General features: G+C 38.8%; 1 protein-coding gene across 5 annotated transcripts in view; it reads right to left on the bottom strand.

Annotated features, from left to right (window-relative positions):
• Window positions 1–22,983, bottom strand: part of LOC106084960 (protein furry) — a 470,149-nt gene that overhangs the window by 56,670 nt on the left and 390,496 nt on the right. For all 5 annotated transcript variants that reach the window (XM_059360195.1, XM_059360193.1, XM_059360196.1 and 2 more), the window contains 5 exons: window positions 22,429–22,548; window positions 22,180–22,313; window positions 19,318–19,416; window positions 10,105–10,239; window positions 9,679–9,850 (listed from right to left, as the gene is read on the bottom strand). In XM_059360195.1, coding sequence (XP_059216178.1) covers window positions 9,679–9,850; window positions 10,105–10,239; window positions 19,318–19,416; window positions 22,180–22,313; window positions 22,429–22,548 — 660 coding nt within the window. The remainder of the gene's footprint in view (window positions 1–9,678; window positions 9,851–10,104; window positions 10,240–19,317; window positions 19,417–22,179; window positions 22,314–22,428; window positions 22,549–22,983) is intronic.

Genomic DNA, 22,983 nt, shown 5'->3' with positions numbered 1-22,983 from the left:
ACTTCTTTCCAAATGTTAATATCAGGTTCGTGCTCTACCCCAAAGACCTTTCACTTGAGTCCTATATTCCTATAGTCGGTAAATTTGTCTTCTTTGGCCCCACAAACATTTGGTCCCACATTTGGATATCAAATTCGTATTCTTCTTTCAAATACATTTTATTTGAACCCCATATTGCCAGGGTCGGTAAATATGTCCGATTTAGGAGTGTTTTGGGGGCTGGGATGGCCCCCAAATACTTGGTCCATCAATTGGATATTGGATTCGTTTTCTACACTTAAATACCTATCATTTGAGTCCCATAATGTCTTGATTGGTGTAAATATATATTTGGTGGGTTTTGGGGGTAGGGTGGCTCCCTAGGCACCCCACCCGCAATTTGGAAACAAAATTTTTGTTGTTAGGTTACTATAAGAGGGCACGCAAAATTTCGCTTAAATGGCACCACCCATCTTCGAGATCTGACATTTATGAAAATTAGGGTGGCAAAAATGCACTTTACAGGACGATTTCGCTGAAATTGGTATGTACATGTTGGTTGACCAGGAGAACACGAATCAGAAGTCCGTTATGGCCTAGGGAGGGCCATAAACCCCCCCTTGGGAGGGCCATAAGCCCCCCTTGGGAGGAAATGGGCCGACCTATGCAATATGGGTATCAAATGAAAGGTATTGTCGAGTAGATTTAGGAATAAGAACTCGAAACACCGCCAAGTGAAACAGTGAAGTGAATTCCCCAAGGCGGGGTGATATTTCCGGCACTGTTTAACGTCTACCTATCCTCCACTGCACCCCCTCCAGACGGCATAGAGATCGTATCATATGCGGAAGATTGGACACATCTGCGATAGAAAGGTTAAACGTCTTCTTCAACGAACTTGCCTCTTATTTCGCTGCAAGAAATCTGCCATCAAATCTTCAGCCACATTGATCCCTACATGCACATATGAGGTGAGTAGGGAGCTGAATGTGATAGTCAATGGAGTAACAATTCCGACTATCAAGTGTCCCAAAATACTTGGGGACACATTTGACAGCTTTTACACATTCTCCTCACATGCTGCTGTAATCTGCGATAAGGACAAAAGTAGAGACAGGGTCCTAAGGCAGAACTTGGGGTATTGACAAAGAAACCTTGTTGATCAAGTACAAAGCAGTTGGCCGGTCAGTGGCAGGTTAGGTAAAGTTAGGTTAAAAAAAAGGGGGTGACATCCCCTGCCATACACCTAAACTGATAATCGGCGTGTTGTACGATCTAAATACTAAAATGTAACCTCGAAAAAGATCTAAGTAAGGAATTCCGTGCTACTTGCAAAATCGCTAATTGTTTTCCATACCACTCCCAAAAGTTGATTCATGTGTAATATTGTGTCCCCACCTAAGCACCGATGCACAGTGGGCCAAATGGCAAAAAAATTGGAAATAAGTCTACAACTTTTTATCTGTTGATTTTAGCCATACAAAATGTTCTAGACATTTGTAGAGGAGGACATAGGCTTTCAGAAAAGTGCTGTTGTTGGTCCATATCTTTAATACAGGGTGAGCTACAGGGTGTCAAAGTTGACCACTTTTGACTTCTCCAAGCTTCTGGGGGCCATAACTTTTGATCTACTCAACCGATTTACATGATTTAGGACTCTAGAGAAAGAGCTTGACAAGATCTAAAAAACTTATGCATAAAGTACCATGCCATCGTGTACTGTTAAGGAGTTATGAATTGTTTAATTTTAAAATATGAAAATTTGGCCTTGGTTTTTTTCAGTGTTTTTTAAATAACTCCGTCAATTTTAAAGCTATAAACTTCATACTTCACACAAATTATGCCAGCATATGTGTGCATAAAATACAAAAGGAATCACGTGAATATCTTTGGCGGTTTAAAAATGGCATCGTTTTCAATATGAAAAATATTTTTTTTGTCAAAAAATTGCAAAATTTTTCAAAAAAGATACTCCCATTTCCTTTAAGTTTTCGCAAACTTTGGCCGTCAAAGCATTATCATTTCTTTCCATTTTCACAAAGTCGAGGTATTAAGAAAAGTTTTAAGTGCTAATTTGGCTAATTTCGATATCAAACAACACCGTTATCTTAAGACCAAAATGGCCAATTTTTTTACTAAACTTCAAAAGTTTCTCACTGGAAAAAAAGTTCCACGGGGATTTTTTCGCTTTTTTTGAACTTAAATGAAAGCTTAAAATGTTCCCAACATTTTAAGGTATGTCTCGCCATATCCTAGCCATAAATGAGATCGTAGCGATCAAAATACTGAAAAAAGTCAATTTTCAAGTAGTGCTATATTCATTGCTAAAAAACAAGTATTACGTCACATTTTATTGCAAAGATGTTAAATAAACTTTTATTTGGTAACACTTCTTCTACAAAACACAAAAAGAATCATGGAAATATCTCTATTCTATTCCATTTTATGGAACCGGCAATAAAAAAGTCAATTTTTCAAAAAAGTCGAATTTCCCAAATTTTGTTTTTGTTGTCCTAATTGCACATGACACACTATAGCCATATTTACGCAACATACCTTATCGTAAAGGAAATTTTCATACCTTTCCAACAATGTATAAAACATTTCTCAACTCGGATTCTATCTACTCTAAAATTCATTTACACTTCATTAAACTCTATATAAAAATGTCTATTTGTGAAATGGAACCTTATATGGGGCCTACACTAAAACATTGATAGATTTGCCCAGGGTTTACAATACAAATGTGTTAGAATAAAAAAAGGTCTCCTGCCAAAGTTTAAAAAAATTGGAATAAAAATATGTGTTTTAGAGCGAAAACACTTCGCATCGGCGTGCGTTTATATGTATATTAGCTACTCCCAAAATAAAAAAGCATTTTAGTTTTGTATTATTTGATTTTATTCTCTACCAAATAATCTAAGGTATCAAAATTTAAAAGCTCTTTAATTTGAATGGCATCGGGATCGTCCTTATCTATATCGTCACATATTTTTGGTAGCCATTTAGTTCTGATGCTGTATAGTACCGGATCAGACGATAACAATAAATATTGAAGTAAATCATAATTTTGGTTAAATTTGGTGCTCTTTCGGGTATTGAAAAGCCGGAACTGTTTAACATCTCTATTACGGGATTCCTGAGCTTCTTCTGTAAGTTCTCCTAACGGAAGTATGTTGTATTCCACAATTTCCTTGCCATGATGTAAGACTTTATGTACTGTCGGTGTTAAAGCTTTCCACGAATATAAATCAGATAAAATGTTTTTTGTGTCATTACTATAAGCTTCAAATTTGGTTGAATTTATCATCTTTTTGCTATTGATTACAGCCAAAATCACTTTGAATCGTCTTAGCAAGTGTTCATCAAGACCGGTTATTTTAGATGTCGATACGGGGTCCTCAAAAAACCGCCTTGCCGAGTTGCCATCATTTGTGCTTCCGTATCCGTAAAGAGGTTTATCTATTATAAGTCCCTTTTGTTTAAACTCCAACTGGATTCGATTCTTCTCTTCCTGCCTCATTTTGTGAAGATCTTGGTTGTTTCTAGCAGAGACATCGCGGTTTCCAGGGCTAGTCCGATATTTAAGGTCATACGATAAATGCAAACAATACTCCATGAATCGAATTCTACAGTGCAGGGGCGAAATACCGAAATTGAGCGCATTTTCGTTTACTAAATTTTCATCAGACTTGTCCTCGAATTGCCCATTCTTCTTGCCACAAATATTGCATCTCCAATTGGACATAACGCCAGTTAATGCGTTTGCCACCTTTCCATCGATCATAGTGAGTTGTAGTTGAAACGAAACTTTTATATTTCTTCCCAATTGGTTTATAACAATCATGGGTATTGCAGCAATTTCTTCCTTTATTTCGTTCACCAAAGATCGTGTTGTGTTCCGGTCTTCCTTTGTATACTCAAACCGAATTGGGCGACATAAATATTTTGACCCAGGTGTTCTATTTATCCATATATCTTGAAATGCATTTTCTTTCGATGATGAAGATTGGTCCTTGTACAATCTCATTCTCAATGGTACTAATGATGCCATGAAAATTGATGCGAAGTTGGTATCTATTTCTGTTTGTTGCTTATATTCGGAAAATCCAGATGATCCATCACAACCCCATTTGCTGATCAAAACCACTTCGGAATTATTACATGTGTTCAACTGTTCTTCAGTAAAATTAGAAATAATTCTAACAGCTGTATTTTCAACAAGATCAGCAAGTTTCACTCTTGCTTTTAATTCGTCCACGTATATATTTGATGGCACCATTTTCGTCCTGGTGTTGTACAATTTATGTTTTGAGGGTAAACAACCCCATCCTTTTTCACGAAGAGCCTTCCTCATTGTTGAGTATTTGTTTCTTGAGAGGCCTAGGTTCAAAATCAGGGCCAGTGCATCTTCCTCCGTGAATTCTGTAGTCGATTTTGGAGTTGGAATACTTTCTACCATTCTCTTTACCCTTTTCGGAGATGCTAATGGTAAAACATCGACAATTCGTCCAACATTTTTTGGTTGTGTTTTTAACAATGCTGTTTTGAACGTATCTTTTATTAAATTTGGCGGATGTGCCGCCAATAGTTCCTCTTGTTTTTTCTTTTTGGTTTTCTCCGTAACTTCGTCGTATGCTTTGCTAGGCCGGCCGGGAATCAGCGGTTTAATTTCAATAAGTAGATCCGATTTCAGCCACTTCTCATACATTTTGAAAAACTTGATTTTTGCGAATGAACATTCTGGCAACCTTCTCTCAAATGATTTGTAGAATTTTTCAAGTTTGTCTAAAGCGTCTTTATTTAGCCTTATTCCATATATGTGGTCCAAAGTGTAAACAAGTTCCTTAAATGACTCCGTGTATGATTTGGAATCATTTTTGATGTCCCATACAATTTTCGAAAGAGTGGAATACTTCAGTATGACTTCCATAACTTATAAATGTCCTTTACGCCTCTACAAAATATAATGAAGAAAATTTGGATTTTGTTCAAATATTTATGCAATATATTCACAATTAATGACCCATTTCAGGTATCAGACGCAATCGTAAAAAGGGGTCCAAAGTGCCTCTTTTTACTTACTCTTCTATAATTATTTACCTGGACTCGAATTTGGTTAAAAAAAATGACAATGAATTTTTTATGGGTAGGTTTTTTCACATTCATTGATACGGTGGATTTCCTGGGAATTCGACATAGCGAAACAGGTAACATTTGTCTGCATCAAATCTTAACACAAATATATATATATATGCAGGTATATTTCTAGGTTACTTTTTATTCAAAAATCATCAGCTTACATTAAAAATAGATGTAGGTACTATACAAACGCACGCCGATGCGAAGTGTTTTCGCTCTAAAACACATATTTTTATTCCAATTTTTTTAAACTTTGGCAGGAGACCTTTTTTTATTCTAACACATTTGTATTGTAAACCCTGGGCAAATCTATCAATGTTTTAGTGTAGGCCCCATATAAGGTTCCATTTCACAAATAGACATTTTTATATAGAGTTTAATGAAGTGTAAATGAATTTTAGAGTAGATAGAATCCGAGTTGAGAAATGTTTTATACATTGTTGGAAAGGTATGAAAATTTCCTTTACGATAAGGTATGTTGCGTAAATATGGCTATAGTGTGTCATGTGCAATTAGGACAACAAAAACAAAATTTGGGAAATTCGACTTTTTTGAAAAATTGACTTTTTTATTGCCGGTTCCATAAAATGGAATAGAATAGAGATATTTCCATGATTCTTTTTGTGTTTTGTAGAAGAAGTGTTACCAAATAAAAGTTTATTTAACATCTTTGCAATAAAATGTGACGTAATACTTGTTTTTTAGCAATGAATATAGCACTACTTGAAAATTGACTTTTTTCAGTATTTTGATCGCTACGATCTCATTTATGGCTAGGATATGGCGAGACATACCTTAAAATGTTGGGAACATTTTAAGCTTTCATTTAAGTTCAAAAAAAGCGAAAAAATCCCCGTGGAACTTTTTTTCCAGTGAGAAACTTTTGAAGTTTAGTAAAAAAATTGGCCATTTTGGTCTTAAGATAACGGTGTTGTTTGATATCGAAATTAGCCAAATTAGCACTTAAAACTTTTCTTAATACCTCGACTTTGTGAAAATGGAAAGAAATGATAATGCTTTGACGGCCAAAGTTTGCGAAAACTTAAAGGAAATGGGAGTATCTTTTTTGAAAAATTTTGCAATTTTTTGACAAAAAAAATATTTTTCATATTGAAAACGATGCCATTTTTAAACCGCCAAAGATATTCACGTGATTCCTTTTGTATTTTATGCACACATATGCTGGCATAATTTGTGTGAAGTATGAAGTTTATAGCTTTAAAATTGACGGAGTTATTTAAAAAACACTGAAAAAAACCAAGGCCAAATTTTCATATTTTAAAATTAAACAATTCATAACTCCTTAACAGTACACGATGGCATGGTACTTTATGCATAAGTTTTTTAGATCTTGTCAAGCTCTTTCTCTAGAGTCCTAAATCATGTAAATCGGTTGAGTAGATCAAAAGTTATGGCCCCCAGAAGCTTGGAGAAGTCAAAAGTGGTCAACTTTGACACCCTGTAGCTCACCCTGTATTAAAGATATGGACCAACAACAGCACTTTTCTGAAAGCCTATGTCCTCCTCTACAAATGTCTAGAACATTTTGTATGGCTAAAATCAACAGATAAAAAGTTGTAGACTTATTTCCAATTTTTTTGCCATTTGGCCCACTGTGCGATGTCTATTAGCCGCGAAAGCTGGGCAATGACATAGGAAATACTCCAACGTCTCATCATCTTCCCCACATGCCTTATACATGCCATCACTTGCCGCACCGATTTTGCATAAGTGAGGTCGTAATGTCCTGTTATAATACCAAAAGTTGTACACACCTCCTGCTTTCTTCCTTTCAGCAATAGCCTCGTCCTTCCGACAGTTTCGCTGTTCCACAGTGTTAAAAGAGCATTCGTCGCCCAAGGCCTTAACTCGGAGTGCGTCCACCCGAGAAAGGTTTCAGATTAACCAAGTTTATTGATGGCAGTCCTCTGGCCTTCACTGCCAATTCGTCTGCTTCTTCATTCCCGTTTATCTACTTCTTACACTGCAAGACTGTTCGTAACATTATCGTCCTGGTTTTTATTGTCCTAATGACTAGCTAATGTGGCGTTAACGCCACACCATCTCACGCATTGCGTAATCGCCAAGATCTCCGCCTGCAGGACCGTATTATGGTCAGGCAGTCTAAAACAGATCTCAGCCCTTGGGTTCTCAATGTAAACCCCCAGGCCCACTCTGTCCTCAAGCTTTGATCCATTTGTGTAACATGAGCTTCCAGATGTCACTTTTTCTCCATCTCAGTCCACTAAACCACTGAGGCGTAAGTAAGTATTGGTCTAATCAGGCTCCTGTAGAGCCAGTGTACCATTCTCGGATTTAGGATCCATTTCGAGCCTCCTGCCCGTCTACATAGTGCCCAACATCTGTGAGCTTTCTTGGTATGCTCCTGAATGTGACACTACCAGTTCAGTTTCCTGTCCAAGATCAGTCCGAACTTTTTGACCTTGTCACAGATATAGAAATCGTCTATTGAGGAAAGGTGGTGCGGCAAATTAGCACATCTTCGCCTTTCTCGTGAACAGGCAGATTTGAGTTATCTCTGGGTTAAAATTAAAAACCCAAGGTCTAGCCCAGTCCTATGCCATCTGCAAAACCCTTTCGGCCCTTCTGCATAGCTGGTCTTTAACTCAGCGGTATAAGAGAGAACCTCTATATCAAACGGCATATCAAGCGGGTTTGGACAATATTCATGCAGGCACGGTAGCAGATGCGGTGAATAGCTACCGGGTGAATGTGGTCCTTGGAGAACGACCGCCTCCCATTGTACCTGAAAAAATTAACCTCCCCCGGCCATCCAGAGTAGTTCTAACTCAATTACAATCCGGCAGATGCAGCCGTCTTAACTTCTACAGTACAAGGATTGACACACGTCACCTGTTAAACTGCCCAGCCAGATCCACTTGTCTCAGACCCAGTTCCCTCTGGACGCACCCCACTTTAATCACAGAGTTCCTGGATCTGGATATTCAACAAACTCAAGCAGATGAAAGATAGGCCACAACACAATGCTACAACAACAACAACTAATACCACTAAAAGTCCCATCTCGGCACGGGATAGCTGTGAGCATTAAATAGACCGGAAGATTGAGGTCCGATCTGTGTGGTGTTCTTTGCTGTCACGAGAAGCTAAGCTGTTAGCTGCCGGGCGCGTCCACAGGAATGCTCCACACGAAGTAGCTGCAACGGCAGTCGCAGACATTCATCCATATCGAGCGGAGAGTCTCAGTGAGAAGCCGGGCGGCACCGGCTCTTGCACAAATTTTTAGTGTCTTTAATAACCAATGACCACCTTGTTCACACGCCGAACGCTCTTTTGGACCGGAACGATCTTGCTCACCTGGACGAGGATCGCTACCTTCACATGAAAATATGGCTACAACAACAACAACTAAATTTCCCATGAGCATACCATTAAAGAACTGGGGAAAGTTCTCTCATATCAATGAGTGCAGTCCCATTAAAGTTTAAGCTCAATGACAAGAGTCTCTTTTAATGCCGAGTCCGCTTGGTAGGGACATTTTTTACATGACAGGATACCTTAAAAATTTAGTCACCATCTGCAAGGGGATAACCACGGATGAAAATTTTTCTGAACACAGGCGTTCAGCGTCATAGGCGGACATGCTAAGCTCTGCACCAGGACGGCCTCCACATTAATAGGAAGTATTTGTGCAACCTTTCAAGCATCTAGCTTGATTCTTTCAAAAGTTAGCGTGCTTTCAACAGACGGACAGACGTACGGACATGGCTAAATCGTCTCAGAATGTCAAGACGATAAAGAATATATTAATTTGTTGGGCCTCACATCAATAGTTCGGTGTGTTACAAACGGAAGGATAAAATTAGTACACCCCTATCCTATGATGGTGGGTATAAAAACAAATAAAAGCGTGTCAATCGTATGTATAAACCTTCCACTGAACCGTGTACAAAATGTCACATTAATTTCCAAAACGAATAAGAGGTGTGCCCTTTAGAAGTTCCAAGAAATAAACTAGGGATGGCTAGTTAGATACGGCTACATAGACTTAAGACTTCATGGCGATTGAAAATATACATACAGCCGAAACTGTTTAAGTGAAACGCTACAAATACATGGATTTGGTTTCACCTATCCGGAATTTTCTGCTAAGCGTTATTCGGATAAGTGAAATTCGTGTCGAGTTAAGTGTGGAATTTGGGTTGTAAAAACTCTTTCTGTTTAGTGGTATTTTCAGTTAAGCGGATTCAAATGCATTGAATGACACCACAAATGAATGGTTCTCCACCAAGTTTCGCTTAAGCGGGATTTTCACCAAAGCGTTTTACAGTTATGCGGTTTCGTTTGTATATAATTGAAATCAAATTTTCAAGGTCTCACATCCTTTTTAAACAAAACCAACTTTCGCTGATTCATTACAAAGATGACTATTGGCTTTCAAACTCCAAATTGACATTTTTTTGTGATTTGTTTGCCCCTATCATTTCACTGCACCATAAATTTTTCAGGAGAGAGAACACATACAAAATAGCAACCAAGCAATTAAAGATGAGAGCAAATATTTGTATCACTTACCATCAGCTGAATGGCTGGATGCCTTCCGCATGCTGGTCAAACGGTAAAAGGGTGGTGTTTCCGTGCGCTCAATTAAGCAATTAAGCGTTTCCACAGTTTGCAGTTCCGCCATCAACTCGTCCAGCAAACGGTCTGGACAGGTGCGGGCCAAATAAAGAGCAACACGTTTCGCCTTCAAAAAAAGAGGCAAGAATAAAAAATGCGATGTTCAAACAAATGAAAGTTCCATTACCAATGAAATCAACAAAAAAAAAGCAAATAACGAGAAAAAAATCCAAAATAAGTTATGACAAATAATTGTGCATTGAAAAGTGAAAAATGAAACTGTTTTTATTTCATTTTGTCCCTTTGCGGGTCAATTTCGATTTAATTAATATTGTGAAATAATTGTTAATTAAAAAACGCAAAAGGAATGCAAATACTTACATAGGGCAAGAGCTCATTGGGTGCCATTCCGCTCATTATAACCAAATAGCGTAGTATCACCTTTAAATTGTTTGGCCAAAATTGACACAAAGTGCCCCACAGCTCTTCAATGTCACGTGGGTGGGTGTCGGAAAACTGTTTAGCCAAAATTCATTTCAGGAAACATGAAATTAGAAAGAATTTAATTAAAAAAAACCTATGGCATACACAGACAGTTTGTAAATAAAATGAAAACAAGTAAAAGCGTGCTAAGTTCGGCCGGGCCGAATCTTATATACCCTCCACCATGGATCGCATTTGTCGAGTTCTTTTCCCGGCATCTCTTCTTAGGCAAAAAGATATAAGAAAAGAGTTGCTCTGCTATTAAAACGATATCAAGATATGGTCCGGGTCGGACCACAATTAAATTATATGTTGGAGACCTGTGTAAAATTTCAGCCAATTCGTATAAGGATTGCGCCCATTGGGGCTCACGAAGTAAAATAGAGAGAACGATTTATATGGGATCTGTATCGGGCTATAGACCGATTCAGACCATAATAAACACGTTTGTTGATGGTCATGAGAGGATCCGTCGTACAAAATTTCAGGCATATCGGATAATAATTGCGACCTCTAGGGGTTAAGAAGTCAAGATCCCAGATCGGTTTATATGGCAGCTATATCAGGTTATGAACCGATTTGAACCTTATTTGACACAGTTGTTGAAAGCAAAAATAAAATACGTCATGCAAAATTTCAGCCAAATCGGATAGGAATTCCGCCCTCTAAAAGCTCAAGAAGTCAAATAACCAGATCTGTTTATATGACAGCTATATCAGGTTATGGACCGATTTCAACCATACTTGGCACAGTTGTTGGATATCATAACGGATAAGAATTGTGCCCTCTAGAGGCTCAAGAAGTTAAGACCCAAGATCGGTTTATATGGCAGCTATATCAGGTTATGGACCGATTTGAACCATATTTGGCACAGTTGTTGGGTATAATAACAAAACACGTCGTGCAAAATTTCATTTCAATCGGATAAGAATTGCGCACTCTAGAGGCTCAAGAAGTCAAGACCCAAGATCGGTTTATATGGCAGCTATATCAGGTTATGGGCCGATTTCAACCATACTTGGCACAGTTGTTGGATATCATAGCAAAACACGTCATGCAAAATTTCATTCTGATCGGATAAGAATTGCGCACGCTAGAGGCTCAAGAAGTCAAGACCCAAGATCGGTTTATATGGCAGCTATATCAGGTTATGAACCGATTTTAAACATACTTAGCACAGTTGTTGGATATTATAACAAAACACGTCGTGCAAAATTTCATCCCAATCGGATAAGAATTGCGCACTCTAGAGGCTCAAGAAGTCAAGACCCAAGATCGGTTTATATGGCAGCTATATCAAAACATGGACCAATATGGCCCATTTACAATACCAACCGACCTACACTAATAAGAAGTATTTGTGCAAAATTTCAAGCGGCTAGCTTTACTCCTCCGGAAGTTAGCGTGCTTTCGACAGACAGACGGACGGACGGACGGACGGACGGACGGACGGACATGGCTAGATCGACATAAAATGTCACGACGATCAAGAATATATATACTTTATGGGGTCTCAGACGAATATTTCGAGTAGTTACAAACAGAATGACGAAATTAGTATACCCCCCATCTTATGGTGGAGGGTATAAAAACAAAAAACTGGTAAAGAAAGGCAAAAGTCGGGCGGAGCCGACGATAGAACGATAGATACACTAACGAGTCTGCGTACTTTTTAAATACATGGAACCTTCGTTGCAATTCAGTCAGAGTTTGATTTTACATACCTATTTAAATATTGAATAGAACCTTATAGTAGCCCCCTAAAATGGGGCTACTACAGCCTTAAAAGGCCATATCGGTTGAAAGATGTATATGGGAGATATATCTAAAACGGGATCGACTTTGATGAAATTTAACACATGTACTAGGACTGCAAATAAAATACCTAACGATGGATTTTGTAAAGATCGAACAAAAATTGTAGCTTCTGTACCCTTTAAAGGACATATCGGATGAAAGATATACATGGGAGCTATTGTATATCTAAATTAAGAAAATTTTGTAAAAATCGGACCAAAATTGTGGCTACTACAGCCCAAAGGGTCATATCGGATGAAAGATATACATGGGTGCTATATCGAAATCTGAACCGATTTTGTTCAAAATCAATAGCGTTCGCCTCTGGGCCAAAAAAGTGACTCACTCACAATTTTATGACAATCGGACAACAACACATGAATACTTGGACAGACAGACAGACATAGCCAAATGTATCAGGAAGTGATTCTTATCCGATCGGTATACTTATCCTACTCTACTCTCTCCTATCCCATCTCCTACTCAGCGTTGCAAGCAAATGCACAAAGTTTTAATGCCATGTACCACATTGGCGGTATAGTGTAAAACAAGTAAAAGCGTGTTAAGTTCGATAGAAACGAATCTTATATACCCTCCAATATGAATCGCATTTTGTAATAAACTAGCTGATCCGGGCCCGCTCCGCAGCGCCGTCTTTTACTCTACTCTCTATATATGGAACAAAATTTTCCTTGCAATATTTATTTTCGACAATTAAAGAGCTTTTGGTGAAACACCATGCTCGAAAATAGTATATCGCTTGACTAACAGTTTGACAATATAAGTGCATTTATTTGAATCCCATATGATCTTTATTGGTCTACGAATTTAAGTTTGGATGTAAGGTGTACTCCTTTCTTAAAATACTTCATTTCAGACCGATATTCTCATGATATCTGATTCAGGGGTGTTTTCGGGAGTGAGGTGGTCCCCCAGGCACTTGGCCCTGAAAAAATATCAGCATCGTGTTCTTTTTTCAAATATCATTTATTTAAACCCCATATTGCCATTGGTTTAGGGGAGTTTACACGATGAGGAGTCCCCCAAACACATGGCCCCAAAATAGGTTATCAAATTAGTTTTCTAATCTCAAATACCTTTCATTTGAGCCATATATTGGCATGGCCGAAAAATTTTTACCCTTTGTGGGGTGTTTTGATACCATAAATACATAGTCCTACATTAGGATATCAAATTCGTATTCTAATCCCAAATACCTTTATTTGAGCCCCATATTGCGATGGTCAGTAAAAATTGCTGTTTGTGGGGTATTGTGGGAAAGGGGTAGGTAGACCCCCAGAAAATTGGTCCCGAAAGTGGGTATAAATTCTTGCTCTACCCCCCAATACCTTTCATTTAAGCTCCACATTGACATTGTCGGTAAATATGCCCGATTTAGGGGTGTTTTGGGGATTGGGGTGGTCCCGCAAAACACTAAGCCCGGAAAATATATTAGCAACGTGCTTTATTCTCATATATCTATATATCATTTATTTGAACCCCATAATGCCATTGGCCTCAAATTTAGATATCAAATTCGTTTTCTAATCTCATTTAAACTCCTTATTGCAAGAGTCTTATTGGGGTATTGGCCCTAAAAACTATAAATATTTAGTTTCACTCTCTTTAAGACCGAAATTGTTTTGGTGAGCAAATACGTCCTATTTGGAGGTCGTTATGGTGGTGGGACGTCCCCTAGACAGTTGGTCCCTAATGTTGATATCAGATACGTGGTCTACTCCCAAATACCTTTAATTTGAGCCCCATATTTCCATAATCGGCAAATATGACCGGCCACTTAGTGAGTTGGTCTTGAAAATATATTTCTGATTCGAGTTCTACTCTAAAAACCCTATTATTTGAGCCTCACATTGCAATAGTTAGGTAATACTTACTATTTGGGCGGTGTTGTGGGGTTGGCCCCATACACACTTTTCCCGAATATTGATATCAGATTCGAATCCAAATACCTTTCATTTAAACCCCATATTGCTATGGTCGTAAATTTGTCCCCTTTGGGGGATGTTTTTGGGGAGATGCGGCGTCCCAAACACTTGGTCCCATATTTGGATATCAGATTCGAATTCTGCACTCAAATACCTTTATATAAGCCCCATATTCCCATGGTCAGTAAATAAGTCTTGTTTGGGGGTGTTTTGGGGAAAGGGTGGACCCCCAGAAACGTGGTCCCACATTTGGATATTAGATTCGTGTTCTACACGCAAATACTTTTCATGTGAGTCCCATATTGCCATGGTCGGTAAATATGTCCGATTTAGGGGTGTTTTGAGGCTTGGGGTGGTCCCCCTAGCACTTGGTCCTACAATTGGATATCAGATACATTTTCTTATCTTAATTACCTTTCATTTGAGTCCCATATTGCCATGATCGGTGAATATGTCCGATTTAAGGGTGTTTTGGGGGTTGAGGTGGCCCCTAACACTTGGTCCGACAATTGGATATCAGATACGTTTTCTAATCTTAATTACCTTTCAATTGAGTCCCATATTGGCGTGATTGGTCTAAATATATGTGTGGTAGGTTTTAGGGTGGGGCGGCCCCCCTAGGTACCCCATCCAACATTTTGATACCAAATTTTTATTTTTAGGGTACTATATGAGAGCACACACAATTTCGCTTAAATGGCACCACCCATCTCCGAGATCTAGCGTTTTTGAAAATTAGGATAAGGGGGAGGGTCCGCCCCCCTTCAGATATCAAAAAATTTAGTACCCTATTTTCGGCACGGGATAATTATACACCAGCTGTGAAAAATTTTAATATTGTCACGACGTTCGATAAGGTGGTCCCCTAGACACTTGGCCCTGACAAAATATCAACATGGTGCTCTTCTCTCAAATACCATTTATTGCCATTGGTTTAAGGGGAGTTTATGGGATGAGGCGTCCTCAAACACTTGGCCCCAAAATTTTTATTCTTTGGGAAATGGTGGTGCCCCAAATACATGATCCCACATTTAGATATCTGATTCGTATTCTACTCCCAAATACCTTTATTAAAGCCACATAATTGTTGCTTGTGCGATGTTTTGGGAAGGGGTGGTAAACCCCCACAAATGTCCAATTTTCGCCCCAATACCTTTCATTTGAGCCCCACATTGACGTGGTCGGTAAATATGCCCAATTTAAGAGATGTTTTGGGGAGTGGGGTGGTCCCCCAAACACTTAGCCCTGAAAATATTGGGTTGCCCAAAAAGTAATTGTTTAAAAGAAAGTAAATGCATTTTTAATAAAACTTAGAATGAACTTTAATCAAATACACTTTTTTTACACTTTTTTCTAAAGCAAGCTAAAAGTAGCAGCTGATAACTGACAGAAGAAAGAATGCAATTACAGAGTCACAAGCTGTGAAAAAATTTGTCAACGCCGACTATATGAAACATCCGCAATTACTTTTTGGGCAACCCAATATATCAGCATTGTGCTCTGCTCTCAAATATCATTTGCTTGAACCCCATATTGCTATAGGCCTCAAAATTGGATATCAAATTCGTTTTCTAATCTCAAATACTTTTCATTTAAACCCCTTATTGCAAAAGTCAGCAAACATGTCCGGTTTGAGGTATGGGTCCTAAAAACTATAAATATCGAGATCCACGTATTTTTTGTCATGGTGAACAAATACGTTCTATTTGGGGTGGGACGTACCCTAGGCAGTTGGTCCCCAATGTTGATATCAGATTCGCGGTCTACTCCTACCCAAATACCTGTCATTTGAGCCCCATATATCGATAGTCGGCAAACATTACCAGTTTGGGGGATGGGGCGGCCGTTCAGTGACTTGGCCCTGATCATATATATCAGATTCGTGTTCTTCTTTAAAATACCTCCTATTTCAGTCCCATATTGGAATGGTCAGTAAATACGTCCTATATGGAATATCGATATCGAATTCGTGATTTACTCTCAAAGATCTCTCATTTTAGCCCCATATTGCTCAAATTTGCGCTTTTAGGGGTGTTTTTGAGAGGGGCGGCCTCCCAAAAACTTGACCCCACATTTGGTTATCAGATTCGTATTCTACACTCAAATAACTTTTATTTAAGCCCCATATTGCCATGGGCAGTAAAAAAGTCTTGTTTGGGAGATTTTTTGGGGAAGAGGTGAACTTCCAGAAACTTGATCCCACATTTGAATATCAGATTCGTATTCTACACGGAAATACCTTTCATTTGAGTCCCATATAGCCATGGTCGGTAAATATGTTCCATTTAGGAGTGTGTTGAGGGTTGGGGTGGTCCCCTTAACACTTGGTCCGACAATTGGATATCAGATACGTTTTCTTATCCTAAATATCTTTCATTTGAGTCCCATATTGCTGTGTTGGTCTAAATATATATTTGGTAGGTTTTGGGGGTGGGGCGGCCCCCCTAGGTACCCTATCCGAAATTTAAATAACACATTTTTATTTTTAGGTTACTGTTAGAGAGCACACAAAACTTCGCTTAAATCGCACCACCGATCATCGAGATTTGGCGTTTCTGAAAAAAAGGGTAAGGGGGAGGGTTCGCCCCCTTCACTTAAGATATCAAAAAGTGTAGTGCCCACAGGATCATTACGCACCATCAGTGAAAATATCATGAAAATTGGTTCAGAAGTTTTTGAGTCTATAAGGAACACACAAACAAACAAACACAATTTGATTATATATAAGATGCGATCTCTAGAGGCCCAGTTAATCCAATAGGGAAATCGGTTAATATGGGAGCAGAGGTTAGCCTGTCCGCCTAAGATGCCGAACGCCTGGGTTCGAAAAAGTTTGTAGCGGTAGTTACCCCCGCCTAATGCTAGCGACATTTTTGATGTACTGTACCATTTGGTATGACCGTCATGTAAAAACTTCTTCACAAAAAGGTGTCGTACTACGGCACGCCGTTCGAACTCGGCTATATGAGTATATATGTGTAATTATTTGCAGAATCCGTGGTGGTAGGTTTCCAAGATTCAGCCCGGCCGAGTTTAAAATATATTTACATACCCTCCACCATAGGATGGGGGTTTACTAATTTCGTTATTCTGTTTGTTACACCTCGAAATATGCGTCTGAGACACCATAAAGTATATATATTCTTGACCGTCAGGTCATTTTAACACGATCTAGCCATGTTCGTCCGTTTGTCTGTCGAAAGCAGGCTAACTTCCGAAGGAGTAAAGCTAGCCGCTTGAAATTTTGCACGAATACTTTTTATTAGTTTAGGTCAATGGGCCAAATCGGTCCATGTTTGGATATAGCTTCCATATAAACCGATCTTGGGTCTTGACTTCTTGAGCCTCTAGAGGGAGCAATTTTTATCCGATTTGACTAAAATTTAGCACGTGGTGTTTTGGTATCACTTCCAATAACTGCGCTAAGTATGGTTCAAATCGGTCTATGTTTTGAAATAGCTGCCATATAAACCGATCTTGGGTCTTGATTTCTTGAGCCTGTAGAGGGCGCAATTCTCATCCGATTTGACTGAAATTTTGCACGTAGTGTTTTGGTATCACTTCCAACAACTGTGTTAAGTATGATTCAAATCGGTCCATAATTTGGTATAGCTGTCATATAAACCGATCTGGGATCTTGACTTCGCGCAATTCTCATCCGATTTGGCTGAATGCATGAGGTGTTTTTTTATGTCTTCCAATAACCGTGCTAAGTATGGCGCAAATCGGAATATAACCTGATATATCTGCCTGTAAGCCGATTTGGGATTTTGTCTTCTTGAGCCTCTAGAGGGCGCAATTCTCATCCACTTTGGAAGAAATTTTGTACAACGGCTTCTCTCATGACCTTTAACATACGTGTCTAATATGGTCTGAATCGATCAATAGCTTGATACAGCTCCCATATAAACCTATCTCCCGAATTTGCTTCTTGAGCCCCTACAGGGCGCAATTTTTATCCGAGCGAACTGGAATATTACACAATGACTTATACAATGTTCAGCATTCATTTATGGTCCGAATCGAACTATAACTTGATATAGCTCCATAGCATAACAATTATTCAATATTATTTGTTTGCCTAAAAAAAAGTACCGCGCATAGAACTCGACAAATGAGATCAATGGTGGAGGGTATATAAAATTCGGCCAGGCCGAACTTAGCACGCTCTTACTTGTTTTACCATAGAATATGGGGTATATTCATTTAGCCATATCGTTTTCAACACATCGATATATCTATTTCCGATCCCACAAAGTATATATATTACTGATTGTCGTAAAATTCAAAGACGATATGGCAATGTCTGAGCATCAGTCTGTTGTCACTCTGCAGCATTTTTCTATACGCAGATTAAGTTCTTGAATAGGCCAAATCGTACAATTTTTGGATATAGCTGCCATAAAGACCGATCTGCCGATTTGGGATCTTAAGCCAACAGATGACCCATTTGTTGTCCGATTTCGCTGAATTTTGGAATAGCGATTTGCATTTAAGCCCCCGATATCCGAACTGAATAAGGTTTATATCGGGTCACACTTACATATAGCTGCTATATAGACCGATCTGCCAGTTCAGAGTCTTAAGCCTATAAAAGCCGCATATATTACCCAATTTTACATTGGGAACAGTGAGTTTTATTAAGCCCGTCGACATCCGAACCGAATATGATTCAGATCGGACTATATTTACAATAAATATCGTTACCAAATAGACCTGTTTACTGATTTCAGGGTTTCAGTGATAACAGGTGCATTTATGGGAGGGAGTTTTTTTAAGGCTTTTGACATCCGAACCGAATATGGTTCGCATTGGACTATATTTCCATATGATGGTCATATAGACCCTAAATTGGCAGATCGCATTTATTATCCGATTTGGCTGAAATTCAGAGTCGATTTTTAGATACAGCTGTCATATAGACTGCCAATTTAGGATCTTAAGCTCATAAAAGCGCATTAATTATCCGATTTCGCTGGAATCCTGGAACAGTGAGTTGCACTAGGCCACTCGAAATACGAACCGAGTATGGTCGACATCAGACCATAGCAGCCATTTAGACTGATCTGCCGACGATCTGCAGTCTGGAGACCATAAAAGCCTCATTTATTACCCGATTTCGCTGAAATTTGTACTTATGATTTGTATAAAGTTTCTCGGCGCGTGAAACAAATGTGATCTAGATCGGCCCATATTTGCATATTAACATGGAAAAAAGTAGGGTTGTAATAAAATAGAATAATGAATACATCCATGGTGGTGGGTATCCAAAATTCGGCACGGGCGAACTTAATTCATTTTTAATGTCTTATTTTAATTGTATCCTTTGTGGTTTAATGTGTTTGCCTTTCAGGGAGGCGGAACATACCTTGGCCGTTATATAGAATAGATTGTTGAGTATCATTTCAGTAGCCTCTGTTGAACCCGTACCCTCTCTGCGTCCTCTGGTGCCAGAGTCGGGAAAATACTGAAAATAGATATAAGAAAACACACATACAAAAGGTTAATTAAAACACATTTTAAGCTTTTAGTGGCATAATCTTAACATTGAATATAAAATAATATAGAAAAAGACAACGTATAAAGCTAAGTAAAACAGGTAATAATTGCCACCTCTAGAGGCTTAAGAAGTGAAATCGGGAGATTGCTTTATATGGGAGCTGTGTCAGGTTATAAAACGAATTGACTCACATTAAGCATGGATGTTTGAAGTTGTAACGCGAGTCGAGTGTAAACGGACAGTTTACTGGCTATCGGGGCAATAACAACCAGGACTGTAAGGTCACCAACAGCCATGGAGTGTAAGATGAAGATTAACAACTTCTCTGAGGATGGCACGATTCGCATCGTTCGGGTGTCAGGCCATAGCGGAGTAAGGGGGAATGAAAGAGTAGACGATTTGGCAGTGAAGGCCAAAGGACCGCCGTCCATAAAGTTAGTTAAGTTTTTCGGAGCGACGAAGTCCGAGTTAAGGGTGGGGATGACGAACGCGCATGTAACACTGTGGAAAAGTGAAATGATCGGTAGGACGACGAGAATCTTATGGAGTTATCCGGATCGTTAAATCTATCCATTCTCAGATGACATATTTTTTACTAGTTTTTTCTCGATTATATACCACTGTGCGTCTGTCGAAATCATGATACGAGGGTTGGCTTTTATATTTCGGGATCAGAGAACACAAAAACAAATATTAATCATCGAAAATCACCTTATTATTGTTTTTCAAAATATTCCCCATTAAGATCTATACACTTTTGCCATTCTGATAGAGGCATCTCCAAAAAGATGCATTTTGAACGCAACAACCGCTTTTTCAGGTGTCGAAAAACGTTTACCTCTCATTTTATTTTTTACGTACGGGAATAAAAAGTAGTCATCCGGTGCCAAGTCAGGATTATGCGACAAATCAAATCTAAGTTTTAAGTGCTCAAAAATGCAGTTGTTTGTTGAATAAATCCACGTCGAAAGTTGTAAAAAAAATCGCACGAAAATGTTCACGGTTTAGTCTATTTTTTTGGGCGAGATGAATCTTTGATGTTACTGTAAACTACACAAATAGCGCTCGTATGTCGTACGTTCTGACTACGTATAACCTCCAAAATGTCAAGCTTTACGATAGAGCTGTCAATTGGCAAATTGCAACACAAATGTTGTCCAATCCCGAAATATAAAAGGCAACCCTTGAACGGTACATCTAATGGATGTATGTCGCTGAGGATTGCGAATGGGCCCTATCGTTTCAGATTTGGATATAGACACCGTATAATACGAACGCCGATTTTTTTTTCTTGAGTCCCCAGATGCCGCATTGTGCCAAGGATGGTTCGAATCGGTCTATAAACTGATATAGCCCCCATATGAACCGATCCCCGGTTTTGATTTCTTGAGCACCTGGAATCCTCGAATTTCATCTGATTTCGCTGACATTTAGCACGAAGATTTCGTTTCTGGCTCTCATCATCCATACCAAGTATGATAATAATCGCTATTAAAATTAATATAGCTCCCATATAAAACGATAACCGGGTTTGACTTCTTGAGCCCCTAGAAGCCAAAATTTTTTTCCGATTTAGCCGAATTTGTATATGCAACGTACGTTACTACACCCAACATCCTCACTAAATCGCTCAGATAGGGTCATAGATAGGTATAGCCCTCATATAAACCAATTCCCGTATTTTACTTATTTGATGAACTTTTGTACGGTGTATGAGGTTAAGACTTCCAATAGCTGTGCCAAGTACTGTCCAAATCGGTCCATAACCTGATAAAGTTTCATATAAACCGATCTTCCACGGCCCCTTGAAGCTTAATTTTTCTGCCAGAAATTTGGTACGTAAGTTACACATAGGACTTAACATCCAAAGAAGTAAAGCTAGCTGCTTGAAATTTCGCACAAATATTTCTTAATTGTGTAGGTCGGTTGGGATTGTAATTGGGCCATATCGGCCCATGTTTTGATATAGCTGCCATATAAACCAACCTTGGATCTGGCTTCTTGAGCTACTAGAGGGCACAATTCTCATCCGATTTGGATCAAATTTTGCATGAGGTGTTTTTAAAGATTTCCAAAAACTGGTTGAAATCGGTCCATAACCTGATATAGCTGTCATATAAACCGATCTTGGATCTTGATTTCTTGAGCCTCTAGAGTGCGCAATTCTTATCCGATTTGGCTGAAAATTTGCAACCGTGCAAAGTATGTTTCATATCGGTTCATAACCTGATATAACTGTCTTGAGCCTCTAGAGGGCGCCTCCAACATCTGTGCCAAATATGGTCCAAATCGGTCCTTTACTTGATATAGCTGTCATATAAACCCATCTGGGATCCGAATTGGCTGAAATTTTGTACAAAGACTTTTACCATGATCTTCAACATATGCGTCAAATATGTTTTGAATCGGTAGCCTGACACAGCTCCCCTATAAACCGAACTCGCGAATTTACTCTAGTCTCTGGAGGACGCAATTATTATCTGATTTGACTTAAATTATATACAATGACTTTTACTATGATCTCCAACATTGAATTTAATTAAGGTTTGAATCGGACCATAACTTGATATAGCTCCAATAGCATAGCAATTCTTTTCTGTTATCCTTTGCTTACCTAAAAAGGGACAAGTACTCGACAAATGCGATCCATGGTGGAGGGTATATAAGATTCGTCCCGGCCGAACTTAACATGCTTTTACGTGTTTTTGTTTACAAGTTTAACGCACTTACCATAATGTAAGACAATGGTGTAGCTGGAGGCACTGTGGTCGCCACCAGTTCCATGTTATGCAGCCATGGCTGTAGACATTGCAACAACGAAGTTCGTACATCCTCTCGAGCCGTTTGAAAACGATGTGTGATTTCTGCAACGAGAGAAAACCAAACAGCACCATAATTCAGCTTAAATTTCATTCAATTCGTGGAAAAATGTCTGAGCACAAAAAATCCAAACATCAAACAAATATGTGCTTAACTTACCGGAAAACATTGACATGGTTAATTCTGGCCGCAGCTGTGCCAGTTGCTTAGAAAGGAAACGTTGCGAACGACAATATGCACTGCTTAGCAAAACGTCCAAGGTTCCAACTTTGTCATCTTCTGCAATGGAATAACAAAAAGAAAAACGGAATTTTATGAAAAACGAAGAACGCAATAATCCGGTTAGGATGTTCATCCCAATTGTGTGTTTTCATTAGATTGACAAAATATCAACTTTAAGTACTAAATAAGGCATTTTGATGCCGTGCATCACAGAGCCTATGAGAACAAAGGGATTTTATGAGCCCTTCTTTTGAAAAATGGAGTGTTGTAAAACAGGAGGACCTGACCTACCTAAATTAACATTTCGAGGCCTCAAATTGTTTAGTTTGTTTTTGTGATATAAAAGTAAACAACCTTAGAGGATATGTCAAGATAGAAAATTACTTTGCAACAAGAAAAATAAGTTTGCAATGTTTTGTATCACTGTCATTGACGGAGGTCGGAGGCCACCGTAGCGCAGAGGTTAGCATTTCCGCCTATGACGTTGAACGC

This window comes from Stomoxys calcitrans, chromosome 1 (assembly GCF_963082655.1).
Source record: "Stomoxys calcitrans chromosome 1, idStoCalc2.1, whole genome shotgun sequence".
In the NCBI taxonomy this organism is placed as follows: Eukaryota; Metazoa; Arthropoda; class Insecta; order Diptera; family Muscidae; genus Stomoxys; species Stomoxys calcitrans.
This window is presented reverse-complemented; position numbering and strand designations above follow the sequence as displayed.